The sequence below is a fragment of the Chelonia mydas genome, chromosome 11 (assembly GCF_015237465.2).
Source record: "Chelonia mydas isolate rCheMyd1 chromosome 11, rCheMyd1.pri.v2, whole genome shotgun sequence".
NCBI classification, from domain to species: domain Eukaryota; kingdom Metazoa; phylum Chordata; order Testudines; family Cheloniidae; genus Chelonia; species Chelonia mydas.
The window spans coordinates 16,712,620-16,740,228 of NC_051251.2; the positions used below are offsets into that span (position 1 = coordinate 16,712,620).

General features: G+C 37.7%; 1 protein-coding gene across 1 annotated transcript in view; it reads right to left on the reverse strand.

The window, feature by feature from the left end:
- Positions 1–217: 217 nt before the first annotated feature.
- Positions 218–27,609, reverse strand: part of ACTR3 (actin related protein 3) — a 51,183-nt gene continuing 23,791 nt past the window's right edge. Inside the window, exons 2-12 of the mRNA XM_007060872.4 lie at positions 21,961–22,016; positions 14,984–15,108; positions 14,393–14,503; positions 12,427–12,522; positions 10,419–10,526; positions 6,678–6,821; positions 5,515–5,688; positions 4,090–4,182; positions 3,098–3,223; positions 1,638–1,721; positions 218–1,025 (exon numbers count right to left, since the gene is read on the reverse strand). Coding sequence (XP_007060934.1) covers positions 930–1,025; positions 1,638–1,721; positions 3,098–3,223; positions 4,090–4,182; positions 5,515–5,688; positions 6,678–6,821; positions 10,419–10,526; positions 12,427–12,522; positions 14,393–14,503; positions 14,984–15,108; positions 21,961–22,016 — 1,213 coding nt within the window. The 3' untranslated portion in view covers positions 218–929. The remainder of the gene's footprint in view (positions 1,026–1,637; positions 1,722–3,097; positions 3,224–4,089; positions 4,183–5,514; positions 5,689–6,677; positions 6,822–10,418; positions 10,527–12,426; positions 12,523–14,392; positions 14,504–14,983; positions 15,109–21,960; positions 22,017–27,609) is intronic.

Below are 27,609 nucleotides of genomic sequence, written 5' to 3' on the forward strand. Positions count from 1 at the left end.
ATTTCACTTTAGTTTGAGCAATGCACATAGTGATCTCTATCTTGCAAACCAGCTGAGGAGTGTATGAAGACTTCGTGCAATGTGATCAACAAAGCCTCACACAAATATAAAAAGAAATGGTGTGCCTTTATTGGAATGGTGTTAGGCTTTAAAATATACCACTTCTGATAATCAGATTATTTGTTTTTTAATTAGAAATGACACTACGGAACTGCAATACTGGTCCAACAGTCTTGTCTTTACTTTTGTTTTTTTAAGCAAGAAATAGAATGAAAATGCACCGAGTAATCAGAAAGCACTAGCAGGCATCGGTTAACCCAAGATACTAGCTTCTTCGTTCCAAAAGCACTTGCAAAGTTGGAACCGAGGACTTAGACTGGTCATAATTTGCAATAACTAGAGTCACATGAGTAAGTTTCATGTGCCCAATATATATATTTTTTTAATTTACCATTAAGGTGGTCACTGGTATTTTTTCCTCAAATATTACAGTTTTTCTTTAATTGATATTTTTCCTCAAAGTATAAAAAAGTATGAAATATAAACAAGTTCTTGCGTTGTACACATGTAAGAGTACAATTGAAGCATTAGAGAGCTGACTATCTACACACCGTCAAATCCCATCAAATCTTGGATAATTCCTTAATATACAAAATATCAGGGCACAGAAAGAACTAAAACCCACTTCTTTGTTTTGTTACGCACAGGTTCAAATATTCAATCTAAAGAAAAACACTTAATTATTTTGGCTTTCCACTATATCCGCATATTGAGACACTTATTAAAATATTCCTGTTTAATTGTGTTTGGGCTTTTTCTTATTGTCAAGTCATGTTTGTTATCTTCAATAGCCGCCATCCAGACAAACAAGTAATCAGAAAGACCCTCTTTCCCCCCCTTCCCTAGCCCTGACCCCTCTGAGGTCAGTTTTAAGACATAACTCCAAACACTGGGTTGTGACGACAGATGCTAGGACCAATCTCTTCATAATCTTTTTTGGTGTGGCATACTTGGTAGAACTCGGGCTGGAAAAGAGGAAAACAAAAAGTCAGATGCTCTGCTTGCATTTCAACTATACGTAAATCTCAATAACTGGGAAAACAAAGGTTTATTGAATTTGGAAACTATACTTCGTTCTGAATTACTGCTAAACAAATCCATACAAAAAGAAAAGGAGGACTTGTGGCACCTTAGAGACTAACCAAATAATAAAACTATTACCAGCAGGAGACATGCATCCGATGAAGTGAGCTGTAGCTCACGAAAGCTCATGCTCAAATAAATTGGTTAGTCTCTAAGGTGCCACAAGTCCTCCTTTTCTTTTTGCGAATACAGACTAACACGGCTGTTACTCCAAAATCCATACAACAGGCCTCACATTTTGCTATAAAGCCAAATACAGTATTCAATAAGAATACTCATGCAGAATCGTGTAACTATTATAAACAGATACATTTCATGACACTTGGTTGTCATTTGCTCCTTTAAATCTCTGAAGTCTTCACTGGACTCAAAGGGGTTTATATGCGCCTCCCCAAACACATCAATAGGAGTTATGAATGTGCATCAAGAACAGAATAGGATTCCAAAGTGTACCTAGAATGACGGAACCATGTTAAGTTTTATAACCAACTTACTGTGGAAGCCAGCATTGATCCTCCAAACCAAACTGCATATCTTTGCATATGATGAGTAATGACTTGTACATCAATAGGTTTGGGCTACAAAGGAAAACAAAATGAATACAATTAAAACTTGCTATTACTAGTAACACTCAAGAGTGTGTACATTTTTCTTTACAGATCTAAGTTTAGTGCTCATAATTAAATCATTTCTTGAACGCAGCATGTATATCTGCACTACGCTATATTTACACAACCACCACACACCTACTATTCTCCCAAATAAAAACTATTTTTAAAAAGTTAATTTTTAAAATTTCATGTGGTGATTCCACCTACATAAACACAATAAAAACCCTGAAATTCCTATCTCAGACGTGTGTCATCACTTCGCAATCTACAGCCATAGCTTTTCTTTTTCTAAATTGGATCACCCACAAAGAAGCGTCTTCCTCTCTACATTCACACAAAACAGAAATTGTAACACCAAACTTAGAGTGGTTGGAAATGAATGTTTCCTGACTGTCTGGAGTACTGGTGTTGCAGGCAATAGTGTGTATGATGTAGTTTGATAATGATGGGTATATTTGGGTGTGTCGTGTGTGTTGGGTGTGAGTGCATGAAGTTGATTGAAATTTAGCGAGTGTGGTAGGTAACCTGAGGAAATAAGATGTGTGTGAGGGAAAGAGATTTATTAGAGGGAAGCAAGGTGCTGTGGTTCTGCGAGTGTTTCAAGCAATCACTACAGATAAATTTCATCATTTTGAAAGATTATTGTTTGCAACTACTAATAGTGTTATTTAAAGGTGATGCAATAAGGAAGTCTGATGTGTTTTGATTTTTCAGTAATTGATTTACTGTTGGGGAGAACAAAGGGCCTAAGTAGGTGGTCTGGGATGGAGTCCTGTATCGGTGCTGAGGCAGCTGTGATTGAATGGATGCACTAGGACATTAAAGCAACAGTGCCATGGGGACATAGGACCTGCAAGATGGGAGGGTCCCAGATCTTGGTCTGCAGCCCAAGTCCTAACATCTACTCTGCAGTTAAACAGCCCCCCGTTAGCCCGAGCCCCAGAAGCCCAAGTCAGCTGGCATCGGCCAGCCGCAGGTGTCTAATTGCAGTGTAGACATGCCCAGAGATTTCTACAGTTCATGAGTGAAGCAAGGGATGGGCAGCCCAGCTGTGAAGCAAGGGAAGCAGCACCACAGCGCTCTATTACACAATACTTGTGTTGAGATTATTCTCAGGAGCCCATTACAGTATATTAATCCTTGTTAAAATAATCTAGAAAATCTTTATATAAAAGAAGAATCAACTTTAGTTCAAAATGACAACACAAACAGAAGAGTGTCATTGCAGTAATTTCTTGTTACTTAAGACCTAGAATTTCCAGTAAAAAAAAGCATAATAAAAAAAAAAAGAGATATACATGAGTCATGAATGTTAGTTTAATGTATTGGCTAAGGAAACAAACCTTCAGTCTGCCACCACTCAGTTCCTCACTGAGTTTCAGTCGGGCATCAACAGTTCTTTTCAAATCTCGTTGTAAACGGCGACCAAAGTCCCTGAACATGGTCGAACCTCCAGAGAGGACAATATTCTATAATGAATATGCATATACATTAGAAATAGGTCATTAAGTAATTTTAAGACTATCAAAAGTTAGATATTAGTCTTTGACATAAGAGTGAAGACAGATGCTGATTATAATAATTATATTAAGGATGCTTCCTGTTTACAAGGACTCAGACCTAAATTTTTGACTGATTAGTGATTTCAGGGGCCTCCATTTTTGGGTACTCTATGGGAGAGACGTTACCGGGGATTGATTTTTCAGAACTTGGATACTTGGCATGACTGAATATCACATCTCTTCAGGGTGTCAATGTGGGCACCCAATATTGAGGCATCAAGAATTACTAGTCACTTCTAAAAGTTAGCTCCTCAATATTTATTCAGCCCTGGACATGGATATTCAACCTATGGTCACCAATTTGACATGGCATTTTAAAGTTATTACACAGAATGTTTTAAATTATTTAAATTTTAAAACGTTAGATAAAGTACCACACATAATTTGGGCTGTTACTCTGAAGAAAGGTAAATTGTTTACAAAAACGTTTAAAATTCCCTTTGATCCCTACCATTATCTTTTCTTTCCCTCAACATTTTCCCCCATTTTTAACCCTTTTCCTCCTCCTTTTTTTTAAACAGTATTACAGTCCCGAAACATTAAAATAGATTAAAATGTTCAAATTGCAATTCTGGTTAAAATTAAATGGTTAATGAAAATTTCTTCACTCTGAGTGCTCTTCTGTATGTTAGACCCAATGACAGTGCAGTTTGCTTTTAATCAAAATCTACCACCAACTGTATAAAAAGATGACATCTATATCTAGTAAAGGACATGCATGTTTGGACCCCACTGAAACAAAACTATTTTAAAATAGCTTCACTGTTACTGACCTTATACAGAGGACGTCTAACATCAATAGGACAATTCTGAATAACTTCATCTACTACTTCTGAAATGGGTTGTGTGAAGTCAGGATTAGCAAACTAAAATCAGAAGTCAAATTGGATATAAAAAACAGCAGTCATTAGGTAGCTAACATCACAATTTTAAACCAACATACATCAAAAGTCTTGCACTTTTAATTCGAAAAAGAATCGAAGTGCAATTTGAAACAGCAGTAATTCTTTTCTGGGTTTTAGAAGCAAAACCCTTTTTCTTGACCTACTATGCGTACACAGGTTACTCAGGGGATCCCAGGAAAGTGAGAAAAGTAAGAACACAATTAGACTTGAAAGAGAAGAAAGCTCATTAGTAGTAGGGAGTCGGAGTACCTGAGATCAACATGTAATAGAAAGAGAAAAAGGAAAATTCAAGATTAATCCCAGACACGTCCTTAATTGAAAAAACAGTGTTAGTACATGCAGGAGTAATAGGAAGGATGTTCTGAGGGTTTCCCCCCTTCCCCCTCTCCTGCACATTCACAAATGGAAAAAGGTCAAGTCAAATGCTGCACAGTTTATACCAAACAGAAGAGGGGAGAAAATAAATGAAGCAAGCCATCTTATTGCACTACATGTGCAACCATTAACTAATACTGGAAACAGAAACCTGAGTATTTTAATGGCCATTTAGTAAAAGGTTAAAAAGAAAAGAAAAGTGATTAGATTTTTTCCCCATTTTGCCAATTGTTCTCTTGTACTGCTTTTGTAACTTTAACAATTCTTTTGCAACAGTTCAAAGACCTCCCACCCTTCTCAGATGCTCAGTACTGAAGCACACAGTTTAACTCAGAATGAGGAAGTGGCCATGACAACAGAAAGAAAGAGAGAGAGAGAGAGAGAGAGAAAGAGAAAGAACGAAAGAAAGAAAGAACTGAGGAAGAAATAGGTAGAGTTATTCCTATCTGCTTTTTCTAAAATGACCCTGAAAACAGGAGTAGTGGCACAGAATTGGAAGTGAGGGGGGAAATTTTTAATTAAAATTGGTATTTTAAATGACTGGACAGAACCATGCACGACGGGTAAGAAGAAATTTAAAAGATAAATGCTTAGCAAGACGAAGAAGAAGAAGAAGAAGAAGAAGAAGAGAGGACCAATAACCTATATTAGCAATACAATTCTTTAAAACATTCTAGGGTTGTACTGTTTGTGTCTGCTCAAGTGCTTTAATTTGTATACTGAAAGGTTACCCAATAGCAAGAAGTAAAACTCACTCGCTTTTTACAGCAGCAATTATCTACTTTAAAATATAAACTGAGAGAGGCAAGTTTTCACATCTTTCAAATGCATTTAGATTTTAGTGTACCAATTTTAAACTGCTGTTCTACAGCTTGAATTGAAAAAATCTGAAGACCATTATAATTCACACCAATTTACCTCAGGATGAAAGAAGATCTCCGGCCCCAGGAATCTCTCATAGCCAACATCAATGGTGAATTCTTTCTTTGAGATTGCATTGATTCCGGTATACTGCTTAATCCATTTTGTACCATCTGTGTCATACTTGTTAAATTCTTTTACTAAATCAGGGCAGACATAACTAAAGCGCTCCTGAAAAATTAAATACACACATTTGTAGAAATCTTCCCCAAAATAGTAGGAAAATGATGGTATGTACTTCCAATATGGAGCCGTTTGAACCCAATTACATATAACACAAATAAGGGGCCTTTTAAAAAAAGGTCTAGGCTCTTGGGAAGAGTTGGAAGCTGGTAAGTAACTCCATAGTAGAGTAACAAAAAAAAAAAAAAAAGTTCAGCTGACACTATGTACAATTAAATAATAAACTTTGCTTCTACAAATCATTTCTGTGTATCACTGGGAGCAATTTGGTTTTGATTCCATTTTTCCCTCAAATTCTATGGTAATGAAAAAGGAGTACTAAATGTATAATGTATTTCATAGATGAACATCCTTCAGTGGATCAGGTATAACAGATTTGTACTGCAGGAAAAAAAAAGACAGCTACCTATGCAGAAGAAGTCATAAGGACATAAGAAAGGCCATATTGGATTAGTATCCTGACTTCAGACGGTGGCCAATGCCAGATTCGTCAGAAGGCAATTATTGAGCGATCCATTCCCTGTCATCCAGTCCCATCTTCAGAGGCTTAGGGACAGTCAGAGCATGGGGTTGCATCCCTGACCATCTTGGCTAATAGCCACTGGTGGACCTATCCTCCATGAAACTAAATAATTTATAGTTATAGTGTTGGTCTTCACAACATCCCCTGGCAACAAGTTCTACAGGTTGACTGTGCATTGTGTGAATCAAAAAACAATAAGCAATTATGGCTTTTCATTTTACAGATAGCACCAGGAGAGTTTCCAGTTAAGTATTACAATAGTTACTCTCATGGGAAAAGATGGTTCTAGACGGACATTGGTATATTAATATGTTATATTTTAGGTATTTAAATATCAACATTTATAGTCTCATTTAGAAAAAGAGCATCATTAAGAAGGTAGTTATTTTTAATATGATTTTAATATAAATGTATATTGTGGTATAACTCTGCCATTCATGAATTCTCATTTTACCTTCACTGCTTTAGCGGTTTCCAAGGATTGCTCAGGAGGAATTCCTACTTCTCGCTCTCTCAGCAGTTGCTGAATGAAGTATGTTATATCTCGTCCTGCAATTGGAATATGTTTGATACAGCTGCCAATCACATAGCCTTCAGCCTGGAAGTAACATTAATTTGGAGAAGGAGAAAAAAATGCCTTTCATCAGCTTCAGAAAAAAATAGTTACTTATTGAAGCATATAGAGTGCGATTCTGAAAATGCTTAGTCACATCCTTACATGATTTGGTCCTTCACTACCACAATTTAGATTTATCAGAGTTACACTTACACACACAATCCCTCTCATAATCTTGCACCCTTGATGGAGTCCTGAGGACATTCCCGTTATTCATAGCTCTTTACGCTCCATTTCTGAGGCCCTGCATTTGGTTACCATTCTCACAGGCAACAGGGACCGGACACATCCATTCTGTCAGCGCTTAAAGTAAACATCTTACTCTCTATTTGCTCCTTAAGTCAGAGAAAGTGAGTGCCATTGAATGATGGGAGGCATTCTCTCACCCATTACTGTTCAATAGCACTCAAGAGTTGTAGGCACTTAAGTATGCAAGAGTTTACAATCTATAGGGGCAAAAGAGATGAGAGGAGGAGACTAGCAAAGTCCAGCAAAGTGATCAAAATGGCATCTAGCACATCACATTGGTCCACCATTTTTATCATTTTTCATTCAGCAAGCGGAGTACCCCAGGGGTCGGTCCTGGGGCCGGTTTTGTTCAACATCTCTATTAATGATCTGGATGATGGGATGGATTGTACCCTCAGCAAGTTTGCAGGTTACACTAAGCTGGGGGTAGAGGTAGATATGCTGGAGGGTTGGGATAGGGTCCAGAGTGACCTAGACAAATTGGAGGATTGGGCCAAAATAAATCTGATGAGGTTCAACAAGGACAAGTGCAGAGTCCTGCACTGAGGACGGAAGAATCCCATGTACCACTACAGCCTGGGGACCAACTGGCTAAGCAGCAGTTCTGCAGAAAAGGACCTGGGGATTACAGTAGATGAGAAGCTGGCTATGAGTTAGCAGTGTGCCCTTGTTGCCAAGAAGGCTAACGGCATATTGGGCTGCATTGGGAGGAGTACTGCCAGCAGATCAAGGGAAGTGATTTTTTCCCTCTATTCTGCACTGGTGAGGCCACATCTGGAGTATTGCGTCCAGTTTTGGGCCCCCCACTACAGAAAGGATGTGGACAAATTGGAGAAAGTCCAGGGAAGGGCAACAAAAATGATTGGGAACTAGGGCATGTCTTACGAGGAGAGGCTGAGGGAACTGGGCTTGTTTAGTCTGCAGAAGAGAAGAGTGAGGGGGGATTTGAAAGCAGCCTTCAACTACCTGAAAGGGAGGGGGGTTCCAAAGAGGATGAAGCTCGGCTGTTCTCAGTGGTGGCAGATGACAGAACAAGGAGCAATGGTCTTAAGTTGCAGTGGGGGTGGTCTCGGTTGGATATTAGGAAACACTATTTCACTAGGAGGGTGGTGAAGCATGGGAATGGGTTACCTAGGGAGGTGGTGGAATCTCCATCCTTAGAGGTTTTTAAGGCCCAACTTGACAAAGCCCTGGCTGGGATGATTTAGTTGGTGTTGGTCCTGCTTTGAGCAGGGGGTTGGACAAGATGTCCTCCTGAGGTCTCTTCCAACCCTAATCTTCTATGATTCCACCCTCCCTATCCTCACCTGTCATAAAGAAGGAAAGGGGAGGCAGGTGTTTAATTCTATCATAAGTGATAGGATATTGGTGTTCATGTGGATTAACTTGTAAATTGCATATGTTTTAACAGGAGATTAGATTCCTCAACCTTTAAAAAGGAAGATCAAACCAGAAGACTAAATTATTCTATTATCAGATATACTGTTTGTACAGCATATGCAGTACTCTTTACAGTATTTAAAATATTTGAAATGTCTTAACTATTTCAAGTTCTGCATGATCTCTGAAATTTTAATAATGAGCTAAAACATTTTGTAAGTAGCAAACCCATACTTAAAATGTGTATTTTTAACTAAAAATGATCAAAATGAATATTCACATGTACGTCTGTCCCATTGCGGAGACCACATTTTCATCTATCAATTCCTTTTCATCTACTTACATTTTTAGTACTTCATCTATTGCATTACATTACATTATAGATGGGCATTTGACCAGTCCAAAAATAGTCAGTCAACTGACTGGTCAAATAAATGTGAAAACTGTCAAATACTTTAAAGCACTAATTTCTTAGAAAAGTAACCAAAAAAAAAAAGAGTAAGACTATATGTTCGCCAATAGGCTTAGCCTAAGATAGGTACTTATGCCTAATTACACACATAAAAAGTACTTTTAACTAAGTTATTTCAACTCAGAGAATTGTGAAACAATGAAATGAAGTTCTAAAGAAAAGTGAAAGAATTACAGAAGTGAGTGATCAAGACAGTTCAGAAGGCTAACAGATGGCACCCTCATGCACCCAAAAACGTAGCAGCTGCCTACATCAGGGCAGTTTTGACGGAATATTTGACAAGAGTCAAGTATATGGTCAGCTGACCAGTCAACTGGCTGGCTGTCCAAGCCTACATCATGGGTATTTGCTTTAGTATGCTAAAGGTTGAAAAATGCTGGAAATAAGAAACTCCTTTGTGAATATATCGTCCCCTAACTGTCCAAGTGATACCAAAAAAAATTACGTACAACCTGTTCATCTATTTAAGTTAAAATATTAAGAAAGTTCTGCTGTCTTTTAATAGCCATTTAAAACCGATGAAGCATAATAAAAACAACCTAACTTACCATTACAAGAGTTGAAATTTCAGTAATCTAATAAGCCTTAGCAGAAAAACGCCATCTCTAATAAGAGTCTAATCGGAAATATTTTACATAGTATTTTTCACTGAGCTGAGAAGAAAAACTGTAAAGCACATTTAGATCATAACCAATGTAACTTTCCAATATAATGAATCAAGCAAATGAGCGTACTAACTGTTAATTTACAATTAGTAAGCTCATTTACATAGTTCTCTATTTTGTAAGACTGGTCCTACAAACACCAGATACCCATTTTCTCTCAAAAGACAGCTATGCAAAGAGATGTATTTCCATTCATCTGGAGAAGAAAACTAGTATATACTCCAATTATAAAACTTTCAGTGTGCAATTCTGTAAATTGCATTGCATGCCTACAGCAAAAACAATACTTTGACATTTAATAAAATTATACATTAGTTATAAAATAAAACAAATAATTATATGTTCTATTTTTAAGATCTTATAAGTCTGTTAACCAACTTTATTATTTGAGTCATGTAGGAATTTTCCTACCTGTTTGATCTTTGCTGTATGGTAGTACACTAGAATTGTAATTTTTTCTGATTTAACAGTTTGGATAAGTGAAAGCTCTGACCTTAATATGGAACATTTGATGTACATGAATATTAGGGTTCTAGTTTACAGATGACAAAATTGATTCAGAGTAGGGGCCAAGTTCTGTGAGCTTCTGAGGACACTGAACTAACACTGACTTTTAATGAGGAAACGAGAGTGCTCTGCAGTTCTCAGCACCTTAGCATAGAAGGGCCGCAGGTGAGAGTTGCCAGAGGTCATTCAGTAACAGTCATGTTTTAACTACAACAAAAGCCACCTCCCATACCAATGTTCACTTCAGCAAGGTTACAATGCGTGATATAGCATTACATTATGCGGGTTTGATATTTTGATACTTACCACAGGAATGACATGAGTAACACCATCTCCACTGTCTATAACTGTGCCAGTCAATGTCCGTTCTCCTACCTGTCTCGATGTCCAAGATGCAGCTAAGGCAAGGACAGCCTTGCAAAAGAGAAAGCAGAATTTGAACCTTTAGTTTTACATTGATGCATAAAGCCTACACTGAGGTTCCTCTACAGCTGATGTTTTATACCCTTTGAATGAAGATACAAAAAAAGCCAAAGTGAGCAAAGTCTATTTAAACACAACTGAAGCAAAATAACCTAAGCCCTCAATATTTGAACACTTTTCATTTTTCCCTTACAGCACAATGGAAACGAAACAAGTACATTGTATTTTGACACTAATGTAGCATAAATTACCATGTACTGAAAAGGGAATTGAAGATGTATTGCATTCTAAACAAAAGTACTAGAATTATTAGAGTTTGGCATTTAGTTAGTTTCCTTTTATAGGCAAATACACTTATAAACTAAGGGGCAGATCAGTGGTTTTCCACCTTTTTTCATTTGTGGACCCCTAAAAAATTTCAGATGGAGGTGGTCCCAAGGGGTCCATGAACCACAGATTGAAAACCACTGTTCTATGGTAACAACCATCTTTCACAGACCTGTGAGACATAGTCTGTAGACCCCAGGTTGAAAACCACTGGGCTAGATCCTCTGTTGGTGTAAGCCGGCATGGTTCCACTGATTTCATTGAAGGATGCAAGTTTAAACATCAATTCTTGTTTGAACCTCCACTTAAGTGATTTACACAAGCAAGGAACATCAGATTGTATTTCTACTATCTGAAGTGTTGGAGGAAATGAACTTCAAACTGTTAGGGGACAAAATACATCATCCTCTGTATTCCTCACACATTGAAGACTTTTTTTTTTTTTTTTAAATGTTCGAATTGGAGAGCAGGACACTACTGGCAGAAAATAACCATATGATGATAGGTGCCACTTGGAGAGATCTACACAATTATACAAATGAATGGTAAATGCATGTTTGAATATCCAGGTCGCTGCCTGACACGGTACTAAGACAAACATCTCTCCAAGGAAGTGTGAATGAAAGAAGTGGAACATCCACTTTACATTTTGGAGGAAGGGGATGGGTCTAGACCCGTGGATGAACAACTAATAGAAAATGTGAAGGAATCTAGATGAACCTGTATGTGAGTCAGTATGATTTCTCCAATGGCAAATTAGTACCTGTATATTTGATTATACACCAGGATAGAAGAATTTGTCCAGTAGTAAAAAGCATAATCACAAAATTGAAACTGATTTCTAAAGGGAATCTGCTTAAGTGCTATTGTGTTCCATCTCCTTAAACAAATATAAACTATATCATGCTCCTAAAACAAAAATTCCTAAGGAAACAGATCAATGCTTTCTAAAAATAAAATTTTTCACTAAAGCTCAAGTTACAAATCTCTCTCTGAATAATCTTCAGTGTAATTCACTAATTTGTGTGCATTAGTACAATTTATGGATTGGAAAGTAACAATGGAGTGGTGGAATATCTATATAAAACAGCTTTCCCAAAACAAAAACCAACAAAAAAAAAGTATTGATAGTTCCTGTCCCTAATGTTTCCTAGCCACAGAACAGACACAGCACAGAAATACAGCAATGCAAGTTCTGCAAAACAGAGGTACTCCTATCCAAAGGGTTACCTCTAGACATGAAAGACAACTTCCTGTTCTTGGCCTATTGCTACTTATTATGGTGTGTTTTCTCATGTGAAACCTGTCCTTCACAAACTGAGTTGAAACCACCAGTTAATTTTACATAATATCATTTGGCTGCTGGCTGGAGTACGTATTTTTGACCACTAGACTGGATTTGAACCAGTCACCCCATGAAAACCTCTGACCCAAATATCAAACTCCAAAACATCTTCCAACCATTAGAATTATGCACAATTTTTTCATTGGGTTTAAAGATTATTTAAATTAAAGCTGAGAAAAATCATCCTTCCTTCCCTCCACTTAACAGTTGCATTCTCACCTGAACAGCAATGTACAGCCCTGGAACGTTGAAAGACTCGAACATTATCTCAGCAGTATATTCCCTATTTTCCGGAGTATTTAGTGGAGGTTCAGTCTGTATGACAGAAGTGATTTTTAAAATCAATTCAAATCCAATACTTGCATTTATTCAGATTTTAAAACACACCAAGAAAAAAGTTTTCAGGTTGTGAGCTTAATAATTTACCCAGAGTACAAATAGCAGGAATTCACACTGTGCTTTAAAAAGCAAACTGTTTAATTTAGTAAACCTGTCAATTCCCATGAAGGCTGAAAGACTAATGCAAACTGCACCACAGGGATATACCACTCTATGTGACAATGCAGGAACACAAAGTGACGTGAAAATTAATTCTTGCCGCAATTTACCAAGATATATTGGTGTCCTCTTATCCTGGGCAGTTATTTCACTGCAACATTGTATCCATTGACAGAATATAGCACTACCATCCAAAAAAAGGACTGCTGTATATTCCAAGTATTTTGATATCCCCAATTACAAAAAGGCTATTTTTTCCTCAGCAATTCATCTAACTGAACATAGATATTATGTTCTATTTTCTTCTCAAAGGCAATATCTGAAAAAGATCGTCTGTTACCATCTGAATGAATTATATTAAAGGGAGACTGGGACAGAATACATATGATGTGCTACTATAGTGAACTTGGACTTATTACAAACTATAGTTCTCTTTGTTTTTTGAAAGTATGCATTCTGAATGAGTGAGGAATATTTAAAGAAATAAACATAATATTTGTTGCTACCAGTTGCTTTCGTGTAGGCATACACTACGGTTCTAGTAGAGGAGGAATATTGAATTCAACCTGCAACCCTCATTGAAGTGCCACTGATTTCCATGAGATTCTATGTGGTTGGTTAGTGGGTGCAGATTCAGGCTCCATATTCATGGAACAAACCAGGGTTGTGATACTAAAGCAATTTTCTGCCTTTACCTTTTTTTATAAATAAGTAGAGGAAATTTTCAAGAAGAGTTATAAACTGGTCATGAATAAATTTAAGCTGAAAATTAGAAGAAAGTTTCTAACCATCAGAGGAATGAGATTCTGGAACTGCCTCCTGAGAAGAGGAGTGGGAACAATTGCTTAGCTAGGTTTAAAATGGAGGTTGATGAATTCATAAACAGGATGAAATAACAGAGCGGGGGGACTGAACTTAATGATCCAGAAATTTCTTTCCAGTCTTATGTTTTTAACTTCTATATGTGGACATTTCTTTCTTTCTTTCTTTTTTTTTTTTAAAAAAGAGTCTTGTAAAAAAAGACTGAAGTTGTGGGCAACTTGACAAGTTAATTGTAACTAAATTGTGTAGCAAATTCAACTCTCAAAATCCAAGAACAAGCTTTCAGCAACAGTTGTGAGGAATTAAGAAGGCTCAGAACTTGCCCCAAATCCAACCATAAAATGTCTAGAACTACTCAAAGCTGCAAAACAAATCCCACTGAATAGATTTACACTCCATGTTTCCACAGGCTCTGTAAAAAGTACGGCAACTGAAATGAAACTTTCAGCAACTGCATCCAAATGATACAGTAAATTGTTCCGTTTTAATACAACTGCTATTAACACAGCGCACAGACTGCTACTGCATCACTGGAGAAATACTTACCTAAAATGTAGTTTCCATGACATCACTATTCACTTCAATGGAGAGCTGTTGCAACAGAGAAAGTTTGGGGCAATAGAAATAAAAGGAAGAATAGGAGTTTGTAGATCAGACACTCCTTTGCTTTTAAAACTCATAAAAAAATAAAGCAGCAACATATAGAGAAGCAGCCAGACCAGCTTGGCTTCAGCCAATGCACATAACCTTTAACTTCCTACACAGGTGGCACAGCTTAAAGGTTTATTTACATAAAAGGTTCTTTGTGTAATAAACACAAAATTCTTACATATTCTTTCATAAACAGGAAGTAATTTGTACTCACCAAAAGAAAGTAATGATCTTCCGGTTCTGCTCTTAGATATTTAAAGATAACTTGCTCCATAAACCTCTCCATCAAGTCCCAGTCTTCAACTATACCATGGCGGATAGGCCACTGTTAAAACAGATGCATCAGTATATATTTGGAAAGTTTAAAATAAGAAGTCTTATTGATTGTAAGTGCAGGAAAAAAAATTCACTAAAAGTGGCGACAAACTACACAGTAAGAACACTGTGCTGTAAGTTCTTCCTACCGCAGAATGATTAATAATTTGAAATTCTGAAATCTTTCTAAGTACTCATCTATGCTGGAAAATAGACTGTAAGCAAATGTGCTTCACTCTCCAGTGTTACTTCAAAGAAAAAAATTAACATACTTTTTTCCAAATGAAGACAAAATGTTTTGAAAGTTACCAGAACTGGTTGAATATTAAATCACATACGAATAGCATTTTCTTTTAAAAAGTACATGTTAAAAATGGAAAAATAGAAAAATAAAGAGTTCTTTACAGTTAAGGATCAATAAGAAACCATTTATTTTACAGTGGATTTTTTAGAAGTATTAAATTAATAGAGAAGAACTATCCTTTAATACCTTTGTTGCATAAGTTGGTTTTTCTATTGCTTCGTCCCCAATAAAGAAGTCTAAATCATCCACACCTTTTGTAACCCTCCTTTGTGCTTGATCAACAACTTTTGCCGATTCCTTGATTGCAATACCTTTAATAAGCAACAGATATATAAATGACATTGTAGATTGTATATCCTGAAACTTCTATCACACTTCAAAGCTTTATATTCTGAATTAAAAGATTAAAACATTGCCACCTGGAAATAGTTTACCATTCCTAGCTTCGGTACAGGTACAATGAGTCTGCATAGAACACTCAAAAATCTCATTTGAAAGGCCACCTATAATGAAACACTATTAGGATTGAATAATACAACACAGTCATGAAAAACAAAATATGAACATGGTGCAATGCGAAGCATACAATGCAGAAAGAGGTTACTTACTTTGTGCAGTAACTGTGGTTCTTCAAGATGTATCCCTTTGGGTGCTCTACTTCAGAAGCACATGCACCTCTCGAGCCCTTGATTGAAGATTTTCAGTTAGCATCCATCTGGCCCATGCCTCCTCATGCAATATAGGGGTGTGTGGGCGAGCTGCCCTCAGTTCCTTCTCTACCCAAACACCCCTAAGGAACAGTCCAAAGCAGAGGGGAAGGAGGGTGGGTAGTGGAGTATGCATGGGGGACACATCTCAAAGAACCACAATTACTGTGCAGAATGAGTAACTTTCTTTGAGTAGCGTCCCAGTGGATGCTCCACTTGAGGTGACTTCTGAGGGACGAGGAAGGGAGGGATATAAAATGTATCGTGTATCCTAATGCTCTGACCTATTTATCTGAAGTGATCCACCTCCAGGCATGTTGGAAGCAAGCAGGACAGTCTCCAAAGTGCAGGGAGGTGGGCTAGTAGGAGCAGCTGTGAATACAAAAGTGTGGGAAGATTCAAACCCTTGACCAAGCCAACGAAAATGTTGCTTTGAAGATGGCTAGGTGGTCGTGGAAGGCAGTTGGGCAGCCCTCTTTTTCTGAAACTTACGTCTCTTTCCAGGGTGTTTGGTGGATCTATGGGACCTGGAAAACGGAGCAGGATGCAGTCCCTGGGTAGTCTGTGACCTCCTAAACCTTTTCTTATTTGTAGGTGTATATGTGCCCAGGGATTGTAAAGTAGCCCTAGAATTTGTTAGAGTGTTCAAGAACTCATCTGTGGTTTACAAGAACAGCTTGCAACTGTTGAAGAGGAGCTCCTCCATGGTGTTCTGTACTTCTCTTGGAAACCCCAAGAAATGACCATTATGCCTTGTGCATAACCACCGTCATAAAGATGCAACTGGTAGCAGTGTATGAAGCATCAAAGGATGTTTGAAGAGTGGTTATGGCCACCAACCGCCTTTCTGAGATGGACTGGAATTGCTCCCTATCATCTTGTGGGAGATGCTCAATAAAAGCTGTGAACTGGTTATAATTCGCAAAATTATATGTGGGCATGACTGCCAAATAATCACAATCCTGAACTGGAGGAATGCTGAAGAATAAGCCCTTGGCCCAAAGATATCCAGCCTTTTCTGGTCCTTGTCATATGGGGTAGACTTACTGAAATACTGACTACCCTGCTCATTTACCACGTCCACCACCAGAGAATTAGGTGTGGGAGGTGGGAAAACAAAAAGACAACAATACTTTTTATCTTCCTGTTTACATGTGGGCAGAATAATGTCAGGTGTCTGCCATGGCAGTATAGCTGGATCCAGGAGTACCTCATTGATGGGTAACTATTCTGGGGGTGTTGCTGACTGCAGGATAACCATCAGTTTTTGCTGTGAATTCTTGACACCTCTGAGAGGAATCTGAAAAGTGTCAGTCACTCTCTGAGATCATGAAATTACTGGAAAAAAAATCATCAGCTGTGGATGGTGGCAGAACCATAACCATCTTGTCCAGAAGTGAGGATGAAGTAGGAATTTGAGAGGTGGCCTCCTTATCTGCCCTAGCCTCCTGCTCCTCAAATATTTCCTCCTGTCGGGGGGCTGGCTGGGGAGGAGAGGGCTATACAACTCTGGCCTCCCTATGAGAGTGGTCTGGTAAATTGTCGCCGATAGGCAGCCCGGGGGGGGTGGGGGCTCTCACTGGAGAGTCCTGTGGTACTGGAGGACGGTAGTCCAGAGATCAGAGTCTTGGTACCAAGAGACCCTCAGTACCCACGAGGAGCGGAGACTCTGGTTAATCTGTTATCAAGAGGTCCTTAGTATATCTGAACTCCTGCGGTACTAAATAGGGGATCAGTACTGAAGCAGTAGCTAAGGCCATGGTTGCCGAAGCTGATCATGGGCTCTTATTATACAATTATTAGAAATATAGAAAGCCAAGGCATGCTCAAGTTGGACATACTCGGGCTCAGTCTCAGGCTGAGGCAGTTGAGAAGGAACTGAAGGTGGTTCACACCACACACCCCTATATAGCTTTGGTGTCTGGCATGAGGAGGCAAAGGGTGCATACGCAGGTCGAATGGACACAGCTAACTGAAAAATCTCTGATCAAGAGCTCAAGAGATGCTCATGCTAAGAGATGCATGAGCGCCTGAAGTGGAGCACCCCTAGAGGTACTACTCAAAGAAGAAGTTAGTATTTTAGCAGAGTCAATAAACCTGCTGTTAATTCCACCTGTTGAAGATTTGCCTCAACTGGCAATGGACTACTTTACCTCCACATTCAACTAACAACCACTCAGCAGCCAGAAAGATAGGAGAAAAAAAGGAAACATCTGTTCAATGTGCACCCACATTCAAAAAAAAGCAGAGAAGTAATGTACAAAGAATGGGATAAAGATATTTTCAACACCATGCCACTATATAAATGGATGTTTCGCTCTGATTGAACTCTAAGTTTAGTTTTAGACACCTCATCATAAAGACATTAACAGACCAAGAAGGGATTCAAAAATGCAATTAAAGTCTGGGGAGAAAAGATTTCCACAAAGAGAGAGACAGGAATATTAAGATTCTTTATCTCTTAGAGAGGGGACATGAGGGAGATACACAAAATAATGAATACTATTGAAAAGATCAGTCAAGTATTCTTATTTACCTTCTATCACAACACAAGAACGAAAATTAGGAAGACACTTTCCCTTATAGCACCTTCTTTATTTATTATGGGGGTTTTGCACACTGAAGCTTGAGGTACTGGCCAATATCAAAAACAGGATACTCGGTAGATGGATCATTGGCCTGATCCAGTAAGGGTACCATGCACCTGACCTTTGCCTCCAATCTTTTGCAGCTTGATTTGGCTAGTTGGGTTAGCGAGTGCCTGGTAAATTTTTCAACCCTGCAGATCACCTTTAAAATTACACACTCTCCTGAAGTCAGGTGTCATATACACTTCCATATCTAAGTCAAAAGGTGTTCAATTATTGGTCAATACCTAGACCTGTGAAGGTATTGACCAATAATAGTGAAGGATGCCGAAGCAATGTGTGAAAAATCCTAATCCAACCACTTGGGGATAGTGACTTTTGCTAATGAACAGAGGATCTTAACTGAGCACTTGCTCATCATAAAAATCCTAAGCATTTACTACTGAATCCTACTTTGCTCCTCAGAGCAGTGAAAGAAGACAAATCAAATATCAACAGAGACAGCAAGAACCATAGAAGAGCCAAGACTGAAACTAAGAGTGAGACAGAAAGAGATGAACGGTATTATATATTTATAAATTATAGTAGCTTACTCATAGATGGTAAGGGGTACAGGGAGAAAAGCACCCAATAGGAGTAGAACTGAGCAAATAATTCATTTTCTGTTCTGTGGCTGAACTGGGGAGCGGGGTGGGAGGGGGGGAATCTCTAAAATATTCAGTTTGTTTCAGACCCAAAACGGATTGATTGTTTTTCTTACCAAATAAAAAATAAAAAAAATATCTTTCAGGTTGAATTAAACGCTTTGAATTTTGTTTCAGGAGCAAACATTTTATTTCAAAAGTGTTACTTCCCAAAATTGGCATATTTTTTGGCAGATTTACTCTGAAGAAAATTTTGTCCAACTCGAATAGGAGGATACAAGACAATCTTGTGCTACACATAAAAGGAAGAGTTGAGCCAAGCATTTTTAAGAGCTCTATTATAAAGCTCTTTGATACTTTAGGTTAAGAAGGCGCTTGCTGCCCAGCAGTGACATCTTAAAAACAGTTTTGAGACAGACACCACCAGTTGCTATAAACCTCCAGAGCTTTTCCACTTAAAGTGATTTACCATTGCTCTAACCTAAAATAGGATGACTCCATATTTCTTGTTGAATGTGATACTAGCCTACATTTTGGGCAACATTTGAAAATAAAATAAAAAGAAGCAATTTAGAAAAGCAGCACATTGTGACAATACAAACTGGAAATTAAATCTGGGTAGTGAAATAATTAGGTTACCATGGTGTTCGAAGATGGGAACTTCTCCAGCAGTATCAGAGAGCAGTTGGCTTTGGTTGTTCAGCACAAGATTGAAAAGCTTTTACAAGAAAGAGGACGTGTGTGTGTCATACTGACTTTTGTGCTCAAAAACCGATGGGGCCATTTGTTTTAAATATAACAACTGGAAAAAGAAGAGAATGAGTCTTTAAAATTTGTGTTCATACAAAAAATATTTTGATATGGACACAAGAAAATAGGAGTGCTGGCTCTGGAGGGATATCAATTACTTGATATTTTGAACATATATCGCACAGTAAAAATTAAAGACAAGAAAGAAGAAGGTTTGCTGGACATTAACAAATAGCTGGGAGACAGCAAAGAAAGAAAATGAACCCCTGAACTCCAACAGGGACAAAACAGTCTTCCTGGCCAATGCAATTGGCCTAATATTTCACATTTACTTTATTTTTCTGGCAAGTTTCCTTGTGCAGTACAGATGCATATTCAGAATTAAGCAGGAAATCTATATAAAGGAACAGTGGGAGAGAAAAATATTCTTTGAGAGTGGGAGATCAGGAAAGAGAAACAACTGATCAAGAGGGAAGGAATGCTGCTCAAACTGGTTATATAGTAAGCATTTTTCCCCCCAAAGAATCAAATAGAGAGCAATAGCCAATATTTAAAGTCAAAAGAAAAAAAATTAAAATAGCAAAGGTGGAGTGAAAAGAGCTAAAAATATAGAAGCTTTTAAGAGAGCCTCACTTATTTCAGTATGATTTTATGTATATGTACTGCTGAAATTTATCTAATGTGGATTACAGATTCTATTTTACCCCATTTTGGGTGGTGGATTAGTTTAGTATGCAATTAGTGTAATTATTATATAATTTGGTCTAAAGGACAGATGACGAAATATTTAATTTCATCAAATGATAGTGTTGCAGACTACGACACTTTCAAAAGCAGTCCCATTTAGACTGCAGCTATTTCCACAGTATGGTAATTTTTGTGTTTGATGTACAAATAACTGAACTTATTCATGGATATTTCAAATCCATTATTTCCTCAAAGATTTAACATATATATGTGCCACTATCCTCTTTTCTTGATGACCAGTTACATAATTTCCCTGCTTATCTCTTAGGTAATTCCCATTCCAGTATTTAATGTCTAAAGCAGACCATTATGATCATGTTAGAATTACTAGCAAGGAAGAAGAGATGCAGGAAGAATAAATAGAAGAAACATCTGAATATCCGGGAGTATACAAATACAAGTTTTAAATATTCTAATCCATGTAAGTAGATTTATGTCCATATTTGAAGTGAAAAGTCTATCTTTAATATTATAATGCGAAAAGAATGACAAGTGGATTATTCAGTTAAAGGCATTTGTTCAGCAACATTTTCTGTTAATCCAACATTAGCTCCTAAATACTGTTCTCAATGTCCTGTTGAGAAATAGCAATTTCCACAACACACTTAACATTAAAATTCTAAAGGGAAGTAACTGGCTAGCAGTTACTAGTTTTTGGTGAAATAGGCAGTACTGACAAGGCAACATCGAAAGCGAAGGTTTAAGGGGAAAAGCAAAACTGAGGATAGTACACTGGAGAGGATATATCAAGTAAACATATAAAAAAAAGCAAAAATGATCAAAAAACAAACAAACAAAAAAAGGTGGATAGTTCCAAATTAAAAACCCACATAGAAAAGAAATGGATCTATAGTACTGGAGTAAATCAGGGGAACAGTAAGAAATATTAAATGCATCAAGCTTAGTTTCCCATACAAGTATTTTGTTGCCAAAGAAGCAAGACAGCCCAAACTAGCCACAATATTTACTTTGCAACAATAATTTTTAAGCACTACTGCTTCTTATCCTGTTTCCATTTGGTACTCATTCAGTGAAATTCATTTGTGCTAATTAGTTTTTTCTACCAAGAATTGATACTTGACTGATTTGGCCCAGGTGATCAATGACATAGTGCCAAATCTTTTAACCTTCTAGATGGACTTCCAAAAGGAAATTAATTGAATTCTACATTCTACTCCAATTTGGCAACAATCACTGGGAACCCCTTCATGAAGAGGATGGAATAAAGATGTAAATTTTACATGAAAAAAGAAAGTTAAAAAAATCAGTTTCTACAAGTACCATTTGCAAAACTTAAGTTGGGAAACTGTTAATGGAAACACTGAAAAAGTCTGGGGAAAATACATCAGGTCAAAAGAACTGAAGATATGAAAACATACCAAAAAGTTGTAAATTAGGCTGTTTTCTCCAGTTATATATGGTCACAACTTGAAATATTTACATGGTCTCTTGAAAGGTGAACCATACCTGTGCTACTATTACTTTAAAGCCAGCCTCCTTTACCAGCCTTTCAACCTCAAAGGCTAGGTTTTGTTTTGCTTTTAAAAGCAGCTTACTTTCTACACAAATTGAGGCTACATTTTCAGGAAAATTACCTAAAGCCCAGGGACAAATGCTTACGTTCCACTTCCAGCCCTGTGCATGGTGATTCTGTATTCCTGGCCACCTTTCTAATTTTAAAAATAAATAGACCATGAACTTTAGTGCATGTGTAAACAAATGCTTACATGAAGGAATGATGAACTGTGGTTCTGTATTTCCAGCATATCCCAGTTTTGTATACCTACAAAACAAAAAGCAAACGGGTTATGTTATTAATATTCTCATCAATAGTAAGTCTAAGATACTATGTGATGATTAATGCCACTGAAATGTTGGTTAAATACCTTTCTTAAGAGTAGTCTTAAAGGCACAAACTGAGACTTCCAATGGAGTTGAATCACTTAAATCAAGCCTGAAACTGACAATGATTTTCTAAAATATCTTACTGTTTAAAGCACAACCCTAACCTTATTTATATACTTCAGGGAAAAACATCCTCATGAAAACAGAAATATTTACAAAAGCATAGCTGTGTGCATGAAAGGAATGTGTAATATTAAACCCCACCCTCCTACGAGCATCAAGAGAGAAACTACAATTTCTTAAAATTTTAACTTTTCCTTAAATTATATTTATCACTGTTGAGGAATGGAGTCACAGCAAGTTACTGTAAGTTTGCTCTTCTCTGTCCAACATTCACCAGTTCCATAAGAATATTTTTTATGAAATAAGAAAACAAGGTTTTTAGGGCTATGTCTACACTACCATTTATGTGGTATAAGTTACGTCCCTTAGGGACGTGAAAAAGCTACCCCTGAGTGATAAATTACACAGACCTTTTCAGAGTCACACATGGAATATGCAGATTTTAAAATATTTTTACTTTACATAGATGAGGAAAACTATGCATCCATACTTCCCAGATTCAATCCCTATAGTGTCTTTTGGACATTAATGTTATTCAGTGTACCATACATCACTTATATTATTGCAATATGGTGAACTTCAGATATATCAAATATCAAAATGCCTGAAAATATAATCTGATTCTACTGAGTTCGCGAAACTGTAATAAACATCTTGGCTTAAAAGCATGCAAACGATTTGCTACCACTGAAAAGTTAATTACGATATTCTTACTTTTGATGTATTGGACCAAATGATAACCAGACTGTAAAATTAAGACCTAGCTGTAACACAGATGAAGTGTTTAAATTAGTAAACTAACTATGCACTACACCTAAATATTGCAGGCTATGTACCTATTTATCAATATTTAAATAAGGGTGCATCCAAATTTTCTCAATTTCTCTATACAGTCAGATGGTTGCATTGACTATATAACAATCAGTTAAAAGTACAAAATATATGCAGCAGCATACAGGCATCTCTATAGATTTGACATTTCAAATACAGGCAGAGAAAATGGCAAACCACATAATGGCAAACCACAAATTTTAATAGAGTATATAACTCCACATCAACAAAAATTCAAGCAGTCTTGCAAAACAGACAGGAACATGTTGGTTTTACAAGCCATGGGCAGGAGTGCTGCTCCGTTACTTTTTGTTCACGCTAATCTCGGAGGCTGTTGTTCTGTTCATCTAATCACTAATGTTTCCATATCTTCTGATCTTGGACACGTATTGGTATGAAGTTAAGCATCAACACGATGTTCACAATTTAAAAGATGATCAATTTCTCTTCTGATGACGGAACTATTATCACAGAATGTCAGTGTTACAGAATGTAACGCTGGACGTTGTTTTGTGAAACTAGAGTCAGAAATATTACAAAGGCTATGTAGATAAGAACCATTTAGATAAGTTAATTTTGACCAATGCAAGGAAAATTAATTTTTCTATAAAATACAATAGGCAAAACAAGATTGGTCTGACTGATGTTCAAGGAGATCATATTAGAACTTAATACAGTGGAGAATGATGGAAACAAATGAACCTCTTTTGCTGACACAGTGTCGTGTTATATGCTATTCTGAAATCTATTTGAACTTGTGGATTCATTCTCAGAAAAATATTGATCTTTAATATGTTTGTTTTAAAAATTCTATAATGATGTCCAGTTACTAAAATAATTAAAGGCCAGGTGAGTGTTCCATTACTACTTATACAGAACTAGAGTTAAGTTTTGGCACTTCCACTTTAAACATCATTTTCAAAAGTTTACCATTTCACAACAGAAGTTAACTGGAATACCAGCAGAAGACAGTTAATGGATCAATCTTCAGCTGTGCATTAAGGACTATCCCACATTTGGCCCTCAGTCTCTCAACTAATGAATGGGTATGTCTACATAGCAAAGAAAAACCCGCATCTGGCCCTTGCTAGCTGACTCAGGCTCCCAGGTCTCAGGCAGTGGGGCTGTTTGATTGCTGTGTAGACTTCTGAGCCTGGAGCCCAAACCCCATGAGCCCAAGTTGGCTAGCAGGGGCCAGATGCAGGTTTTTCTTTGTGGTGTAGACATATCTATTTCCAAAGGAGACAGTGGGTGAGCCTCACTTGTCCAAACACCAAAGTTTGCTGTAAGAAAGGTGTGATCCCCAGCATTTATGGATTTTATAACACGCACATTAAAAGATCTTAAAGTTGTGTCTGTTTAGTTTTGTTTTTAAACACAAATTTAATTACAGAACAAATCTGAACCTAAAGCTGTGCTGTTTACTTCCATATTCAGTTGCTGAGAGTTCTCATGAGTTCCCCAACCACCCTTTATTGATAACTGAGATTCTACTATATTCAAAAAGTAATGACCACCACATAATTTGTGTGCTTCCTTAGTAACTACCTTGCATACATTTAGCAAATTGTGTTCAGTCTCATGGATCTCTTACCTCCAAATGTGAAATTTTACAGATGTATTCAAACTTAGACTAGCATGGTACTTCTCTCTGCATGGACAGCTCTCATTAGAGCAGACAGTGTCCTATCTGTAGGTAACTGTATCCCTATATTCATACAGGTTCCAAGACTATTTTGAGGCTTTTCCCCCCATACCTAACTCAGCCTCATTTCTTTCCTTGTACTATAATTTCTTCTCCTCCAATGTGTCCTTGAGAGTTCAGATTGCTCAGAGATTGACTTTATAGCACAGGTTTCAACTTGAATTTCAATTTCCAGTTAACTGTTTAATACAGAAATCTAGTTTGTGTTATTCTACATTACTACGCTGAGTTCACACGAAGGTATTAATATGATAAGTAAAGGCCTGTTACTGGGACTATATCATTTCTCTCACCCCCAATCATTTTTACATCTCCTTCCCAGTTCCCTTCAGTCTAGCCCTCATGTTCTCTCCTCACTGACTGAAAGACCCACAGCAGCAGTGAAGCATCCATTATGATCACACCTATTAGGCGTTAAAACAACACTACTACAAGAGAAGCACAGGCTTAATAACAGTATCCAAAATTGCTATAGTGCCCAAATAGGTTGAAATTCACTGTGTTACATTGTGATTTTTTTTCTGGCTTTGAGTCTTGAACTCAACACTATTTTAATGTAGTTATATTTAATTACATCCAAGCTAAGCCTTAAAGAGAAAATATATATAAAACAGAATAGCAGTATTGGCCTATAAGAATAATAGTGCTGTTCAAAGGAGCAAGTTTCACATGCTGAACAATGTATTCTTAGAATTGTTTAATAGAACATTCTTAAAATGTCCATATAGTACAATTATATTGGCCTTTCCGTTTTGGAGCTCCATTCAGGTCATAAAGGAGGATTTATCTTTTCCTAGTCTCCATTTATTAGCATCAGAGTACTCACTCCATCTGTCATGACCGGAAAAAAGCTATCCTTAAGAGATGTCCAAATCCAGGTTAGCATGGGTGTTGCTGATCGAACAGCACTAGAAAAGTAGTGCAAAGAAGTTTGTATATTACCCGTCTGACTATGGCTAGTTAAACCTACTGTTGGACATTCTTTTAGCAATGTTCACTCAAAAAAAGGGAATATTAGATATATGTATTATTAGAAAAGCTAATTAACACTTTAAAGTTAACTGCTAGTATTTTCTAAGGAATGTGAAAATTGTAGGGTTATGCACTAATGCCCAAAACAACAAGTATAACAGCAGTAACCAGCACTTGGTTTTCTTTTAAGTTTTTATAAATTACTTCTGTGCAGAATGCCTATTTTACCCTTGCTTTTGGAGGGCATTCAGGACTTAACCTTACAATTAGCTCATTTTACTTAAAGGCGACTTGTGCTCATGTTTAACTTTTCACATCAAGGATGACAGGTTTCAGAATTTTATAATGCACTTTGAATTACTGTTGGAAGCTTTCATAACTACAAGCAGTAAAAATCAATTAAATGAGTATCTACAGCAGGGGTTCCCAAACTTGATTTGTGGCTTGTAAGGGGTAAGCCCCTGGCAAGGCACGAGATGTTTTTTACCTGTACAAGCCTTCTCACATCAGACACTCCTAGTGAACGTCTCATCAAGAAGTGTGGTATGACTGACAACTAAAAAAGTAGACAGAAGAGGCAATGTGTCTACTAGTTAGAGCAGTGGGCTCAGTTCCTGGGATCTAGACCTGCCTCCTATTTATGCTGTGTGACAGGGTCGGGCCAGATGGCTACAGGAGAGTAATAGACAGCAGATATATTAGCCCCAGGCTAAGTAGGTCCCTTTTCCCTTTGTAAGGTAACAGGAAGGTTCCAGAACAATCAGGAACCTTCTGGAGACAATTAAGACAGACAGGCTGATTAGAACACCTGCAGCCAATCAAGAAGCTGCTAGAATCAATTAAGGCCGGCTAATCAGGGCACCTGGGTTCAAAAAGGAGCTCACTTCAGTTTGTGGTGCGCATGTAAGGAGCTGGGAGCAAGAGGCACCAGGAGCAGAGAGTGAGAACGCATACTGTTGGAGGACTGAGGAGTAGATGCATTATCAGACACCAGGAGGAAGGTCCTATGGTGAGGATAAAGAAGGGTTTGGGAGGAGGCCATGGGGAAGTAGCCCAGGGAGTTGTAGCTGTCGCACAGCTGTTCCAGGAGGCACTCTAGACAGCAGCATTCCACAGGGCCCTGGGCTGAAACCCAGAGTAGAGGGCGGGCCCAGGTTCCCCCCAAACCTCCCAACCCCTGGTCAGACACAAGAGTTGACCTGGATTGTGGATTCACAAAAGCGGCCAAACTGAGGGCTGCCGTGAAGCTCCAAGGCAAGCAAATCCGCCAATAAGCACAAGACCCACCAAAGTAGAGGAGGAACTTTGTCACAGCTGATACCAGACCAAAACACAATACTGGAACTTCAAGGTTGGATACAAGGAAGATTCTTCTAACTGCCAAACACACATACAACTCTGAAACTTGAATTCAAGTCTCTGATTCTAATTTTTTTAAAAATGACATGTCTGCAGGGTCAGCATCTGCCCTCCATTTTACCTGTATGAACACTGGGCAGAAGCTGCACCTACAGTTGCAATTTACTAACTAGTCTGCTGGTAACGTGAAAATCAGAACAGAATCCAGCTCACTTTTACATAGGAGAAAAAAATGGACTTCTGCTTAATGCAGCAAACTAGGACTCAGGAGAACTTGTTACTATTTCCAGTTCTGGCACAGACTGCTGCTATGGCCAGTTCCCCATTTGTAAAAGAAGGAAAATATTTACCTCACTAAAGTGAGGAAGATTAATGTTTGTAAAGAACTCTGAGATCACTGGAAGAAGTTCTGAATAGTTGTACTTCTGGGAATAGTGTCAGTAAGTGCTGGAAAATTATACTCTGTCCTGAAAAAGCTAAAGCCTCATCAAGTGCAACATCCAACACAGAAAAAAGCCAAGAAGTGTCCCAGCATATAAAA